At 43.5% G+C, this 6588-nt stretch overlaps 2 protein-coding genes and 1 pseudogene across 2 annotated transcripts in view; 1 reads left to right on the top strand and 2 right to left on the bottom strand.

The window, feature by feature from the left end:
- The window catches only part of LOC148724991 (uncharacterized), a 312950-nt gene that overhangs the window by 179829 nt on the left and 126533 nt on the right, over window positions 1–6588 (bottom strand). The window lies entirely within an intron of this gene.
- On the bottom strand, window positions 2968–4587 carry LOC148724996 (uncharacterized). Its single transcript, XM_088731423.1, has 3 exons — window positions 4193–4587; window positions 3509–3825; window positions 2968–3308 (listed from the first exon to the last, which is right to left on the bottom strand). The coding sequence occupies exons 1-3, from the start codon at window positions 4585–4587 to the stop codon at window positions 2968–2970; spliced, it is 1053 nt and encodes a 350-aa protein (XP_088587549.1).
- Window positions 6397–6588, top strand: part of LOC148724995 (uncharacterized) — a 5315-nt pseudogene continuing 5123 nt past the window's right edge.

Genomic DNA, 6588 nt, shown 5'->3' with positions numbered 1-6588 from the left:
GTGTTCATTCGGGTGTTACGAAAACGAAGACCCTCGAAAACAAAGACCTAAGACCTAAGACGCCGGTCTTCGTTTTCGTACTACGTGTTGTATCTTAGGAAACTCAAGGACGAAATTATGACCAAACCCGCAATGAACATGAACATTCCAAGATCTTTTTATTCCTGTTCTTTTCTGCGCAGGCGCATCCATGTACACGTAACACAACCATGACGTAACTTAATATAATGTAACACAAGTATAACAAAACAAGGTCACGATATAACATCTCCCCTTTTTTTTTTTTTTTTTTACGAAAAATAGAATGTGAAAATACGCAATACAAAAAAAACAAAACAAAAGTTTTTAAGTCAATTACAGCTATTACTTTAACTCGTAATCTTTCAAGTGCCTCGGAGGCCTACAGGTAGTCCGGGTAGGGTAACGCTTTTCCGCAGGGGATTCACATAAAGAACCCGGTTGAACTACCAGAGTGTCATTGACATTAGCAGAATCAGAATTTTCTGGCAAGGAAGCAGGTTGATAATTCATAAGGGGGTCAGTAACAGGCATTGACACTGTTGGTTGCTTGTTTGGAATACGAGAATCTCCAGAGCTAGCTAGAATGGATTCCTCCAACGTTGCTGTAGGAGGGATATAGGCAGACGGTATAGTTGAGTCGCGAACAATCTCACAGGGCTGATCTATGCTGGGAGATACATCAAGCGGCATAGACTGGTATTCAGATGCTAAAAAACCACGCGTCGAAGCCACATCTGCAGGGCGTCCCAACAGCTGGTCTATGTGTCGTTTCCACAGATTACCTGCCACCTTGACCATATAATGACGAGAACCAAGGACCTCAGTAACGACTCCACGCACCCATTTTCCTCCCCTTCCAAAATTTCGAGCCAGAACAGAATCGCCGGCATTAAACTTGCGGAAGCCTCTATGTGTAGTGCGACTCAGCATGGTAGAGTATTGGCGAGCTTCGACATGTTTTTCAACTGAAGGTGTCAGCAAGTCCAGCCGGTTGCGCAGTCTCCGGCCCATGAGAAGCAGTGAGGGTGGTTCGCCTGTGGTAGAATGAGGAGTAGTCCTGTAAATCAATAAATAATTTGCAATAACAGCATCTACATCTGCATTGGTAAGGTGGGCTTGTTTAATGGCTGATTTCAAAATCTGCACGACACGTTCTGCTTGACCATTTGGAGATGGCTTGTACACCGCTGAAGTACGGTGTAGTAGTCCATTGCTGGCACAAAATTGTTCAAATTCTGTAGAAGTGAACTGGGGCCCATTGTCTGACACGATAATTTCTGGCAAACCATGCCTGCTGAAGATGTCACGCAAGGTGGTCACAGTTGCTTTAGCTGAGGTAGTAGACATTTTGACTACCTCTGGAAATTTACTGTAAGCATCTACAACCACAAGGTAGGTACAGCCAGAGATTGGCCCCGCAAAATCCACATGAATGCGAGACCACGGTCGTGCTGGAAAGGTCCAGGGATGAATTTGAACTGGGGAAGGATCTGATCTCATAGATTGGCAAGTGCTACATGAAGAAACAGTTAATTCAATGTCAGAATCCAGGTTGGGCCACCACACATAAGATCGTGCCAAAGCTTTCATTCGAGAGATCCCGGGGTGAGTGTCATGCAGTTCTTGCAACACTTTCTCTTGGAGCGATGGAGGAACAATAACACGAGCACCCCACAATAAGCAACCATGACGTGTGCTTAACTCGTCTTGTCTTGTTTTAAATGGTACCAGCCTGGGATCCACTACATGTGGCCAACCACTAATGACGTACGTGTACACTTGGGAGATGACTGGATCCAGTTGAGTCTCCTTCTTGATCATCTGACTGGTCACATTAGTGACAACTTCAGTGTCCAAAAAATAGCATTCAACATTTTCACATTTGGGGGACCATGTCAGAGGCAAGGGAAGGCGAGACATACTGTCTGCATCTACATGTGCTACACTACTACGGTACTCAATCTTGTAATTGTATGAAGCAAGGATAAGAGCCCATCTTTGAAGTCGAGCTGCAGCATGAGCGGGAATCGGTCTCTGAGGACCCAAGAGAGTCAGCAAAGGTCGATGGTCGGTTAAAATTGTAAAGGAGCGACCATAGAGATACTGTCGGAATCTCTTTAGTCCAAAGATGATACTGAAGGCTTCCTTTTCTAGCTGAGAATAGTTTTGTTGAGCAGGAGTCAAAGTGCAAGAAGCAAAAGCCACTGGTCGAAATTGTCCATCAATTTGATGAGACAGGACTGCTCCAGCGCCATAAGATGAGGCATCACATGAAAGAAAAAGGGGCAAGGTATGATCATAATGTACCAGTGTCTGTGAGTTCAGAATGAGCTGCTTTGCTGCAACAAATGCATCCTCTTCAGCTTTCAACCATCTCCATGAAGTACCCTTTTTAAGTAATTGGTGTAAAGGTGCTACGACCGTAGAATGATGAGGCATGAACCGGGAATAGAACATTATGAGTCTCAAGAAAGATTTCAAGGCCGTTACATCTTTGGGCCTGGGAGCATCTCGAATAGCTTTAAGTTTATCCTGAGTGGGGTGTAGACCTTCTCCATCAATCATATGTCCCAGGTAGACCACTGATGATTGAAAAAACTTGCACTTTGCCTTGTTTAATCGGAATCCAGAATTAAGAAGTCGCTCTAACACTAGTGAAAGTGTGTGAAGGTGGTCCTCTGCATCTGTGCCAGCAACAAGAATATCGTCCAAACGACTAACAGCCTTTGGTACATCCGACAACAAATTATCCATGATTCTCTGAAAGATAGCAGGACCAGAATGAATGCCATTAGGCAATCTTTTGAATGCAAACAACCCAATGTGAGTGTTTATGGTAAGGTAAGACTGGGACTCTTTTGCAATCGGTACTTGATGATAGGCCTGCTTTATATCCAGGACACTGAACACCGTGCAACCTCTTAAAGCTGAATGCATATTCTCAATCTAAGGCATAGGGTAGGTTTCAACACGGGCACTTGCATTGTATGTTACACTAAAATCTCCACAAACGCGGACATCCTCTGAGTCTTTCTTGCCAACGACTACAATTGGAGCTGCACTGTTCGCAGATGTCACTCGTTCGATCACACCATCTTTTTCCATCTTAAGCAGAGCACTCTCAACTTTTGACTGTAATGCATAAGGAACAGGTCTGGCTTTATGAAATTTGGCTTCTTTACTTTCATTCAATATGACAGGATCCCCATTATCACATCCAAGTTGAGGTTGAAACAATTCACTGTAATTCTCAAGGACTGATGCTAATGTCTGGTTTCCTAGGGTTTCTGGTAGTGTAGAGGGATGGCATTGCAAGGGTTCAACATGATTCAAACCTGGCAACTTCTTCCAATCTAGCTTGACATCTGTAAGTTTCGACCAAATAAGGCACCAGTCCCTTCGCGTACAATTAGCAAAGGCAGTGTGTGTTGTGATCCCATGTACTCAACCTTCACATGCGCTTCCCCTAAGGGACGCACAGTCTCACCTGTGTATGTCGACAGCACAACATTTGTAGATTTCATTTCAACGTCTGGGCAAACTTGTTTCACGAAAGTAATCGGGGCAAGAGACAATGCACACCCAGTGTCTAACTGCATCAGACAATCCTTGTCTTCAATCTTCAGCGGTACAGAAATGTTAGATCTGGACATTGCACGAACATCAGACACCACATACAACTCCTCTTCTTCAGATAATCGTCCCTGAGGTTGCTCTTCTTCAAAATCCATAACATTGACTCCCCCTTTCTTACACACTCGAGCAATATGTCCTCTTAACTTGCAGTGGCGACACACAGCATTCCTAAATTTGCATTTAGCTCTTACATGATCAGAATTACCGCATGAAAAACAAGCATAAGAAGCTGCTGGCTGGGAACTGGACGAGATCTAGCTAGGAGGCGGCCGCGAAGTAGATGCTGTAGTCGAGTATCCACGAGAAGTGGAAGGTAAGCCTGAGAATTCCTTCTTCACTGAATTAACTGGTTGAGGCAATTGTTGCTGTTGAACTTGCAAAGTTTCTTTAGCCGCGATTTCGTCGGCGATAGCCACTTGGAGAGCCCCTTGAAATGTTCGATCTTCACTCAATAGTTTTTTTTGAGTCGCAGGGTTTCGAATCCCACACACAAACTGATCGCGGAGCGAGCGGTTCAGAAATTCGCCAAAATTACAAGTGGCGGCCAAATGTCTTAAACGAGCACTGTAAATCGACACTCTCATTTTCTTCTTGACAACATCGATGAAATCTGTAGGATTCGGCAACTTCCAACCGCTTGGGCTTGAAATGTTGTTGCAGTAGTTCACATAATACCTCAAATGTTTTTTGTTTTGGGTTCTCGGGGCTGCATAAATCGCGAAGAGTGCTATATGTCTTCCTACCAATTACGGAGATCATCACGGCGACCTTTTTCTGACTAGCTGCCCGAACAACAGCGGCAGTGGCATCAGCAGCACATTTTCCAATATCGTTTGCTACAAAAAACTGGTCAAGTCTTTCAAGGTAAGCCGTAAAAGACTCAGAGGAAGGATCAAATTCACCAACAGAACCAAACAACGGTGAAGCCATGGCGGGAATTGCAAACGCACCAGCGAGCACGTGCGTGGAAGCATAAACGAACGAAACGAAGTGGAGTAAGATCATCCGATGTAGGAAATAGCACGAAATAGCCCTATAACACAAAAGAATCCCATCCTCGTCGCCAAAATGTTGTATCTTATGAAACTCAAGGACGAAATTATAACCAAACCCGCAATGAACATGAACATTCCAAGATCTTTTTATTCTTGTTCTTTTCTGCGCAGGCGCATCCATGTACACGCAAGACAACCATGACGTAACTTAATATAATGTAACACAAGTATAACAAAACAAGGTCACGATATAACACTACGAAAACTAAGACCCCCGGTCTTAGTTTTCGTAGTACGAAAACGAAGACCTTGTAAACAGAAAACCGTAGAAATTACAAGTTAAACAGACATTAAACAGCAACAACGTTTAGTAATATAATACATTACAATTCACGCGTTTCTTCCCATTATTATCCTTCTTATCATACGGCCCGTCTTGTCTTTTCTGTTTCGCTATGCGAGCCACTTTGGTGTTGATATTCACAAGGGTTTCCTCGGGTAAACTTACAACACATATTATTATTCTGGAACAGCAGACAGAATTCGAACGCTAGCCGCCTCTGATTCATAGTTAGCATTGCGTGACAGAATAACAGAGAAGGCATTCTGTACAGGAAAAATTACCCCTGGGTTCTCTCAATAAATAATCAACTTCTACTGTATTTCGTAGCTAAAATAGATTCTTACGGTCGTTCACTTTTCTCTACTGGAAAATTCTCGTTAAAAAGTAAGCAATTCTTTTGGCTAATGCGGGGTCTTCGTTTTCGTAGTACGAAAACGAAGACCTTATAAACAGAAAACCGTAAAAATTACAAGTTGAACGCACATTAAACAGTAACAACGCTTAGTAATATAATGCAGTACACTTCCCGCGTTTCTTCCCATTATTGTACTGCCCGTATTATTGTACTGCCCGTATTATTATACTGCCCGTATTATTATACCGCCCGTCTTGTTTGTTCTTTCTCGCTATGCGAGCCAATTTTGTGTTGATATTCTGAAGGTTTTCTCGGGTAAACTTACCACACGTACTATTATTCTGGAACAGCAGGCAGAATTCGAACGCCAGCCGCCTCTGATTTATAGTTAGCATTGCGTGACAGAAGAACAGAGAAAGCTTTCTGTACCGGAAAAATGACTCGTGGGTTATGTGAATAAATAATAGATTTCTACTGTATTTCGCAGCTAAAATAGATTCTGACGGCCGTTAAGCTTTCTCTGCTGGAAAATTCTCGTTAAAAAATAAGCAATTCTTTTGGCTAATGCAGGGTCTTCGTTTTCGTAGTACGAAAACGAAGACCCCCGGTCTTTGTTTCCGTAGTACGAAAACGAAGACCCCCGGTCTTTGTTTTCGTAGTACGAAAACGAAGACCCCCGGTCTTCGTTTTCGTACTACGAAAACGAAGACCCTTTATTAAAAGCAGACAATCCTTTGAAAGTACGATTGTAGAAGTACCCCGAGCACTAGTAATTGTTATTTCAGCTTTTGATATGTTAAGACAGTTGGCGCGTGATTTTTCTTCGTCTTTCTTCAGCCACCACTGCTTTCGGCTCTTGGATTTGTTTTTCTATGCATTGAGTCCAAGTTTGGAACAGAAATCCCTGACGAAGGAGCGATCGGAATATTTTAGGGCCTCAATAAGGTTAAGCAGGCTTTATTCGGGCGCGTTCTCTCTTTTTCGGCCTAGCGCGCATTGCGTGACGGACGTGTACGGTGAGAGAACACGATCTTGTTGCTGGCGGTGTGACAAAACCATGGCTTCCTTTGAACAATTTAGGTCGAAGGCCGACTATCGCACGTGCGGCCGAGGGAAACATTTTTGCGCGAAACGTAGGCCACATGTCGAGATGGAGCGGTGAAAAATTCAACTATGTCGGTTTTTCGAAAGTTCAAGCTTCCTCAGCTAATACGAAGAGGGTCACCTGGCAGCGAAAT

This window comes from Stylophora pistillata, chromosome 8 (genome assembly GCF_964205215.1).
Source record: "Stylophora pistillata chromosome 8, jaStyPist1.2, whole genome shotgun sequence".
NCBI classification, from domain to species: domain Eukaryota; kingdom Metazoa; phylum Cnidaria; class Anthozoa; order Scleractinia; family Pocilloporidae; genus Stylophora; species Stylophora pistillata.
This window is presented reverse-complemented; position numbering and strand designations above follow the sequence as displayed.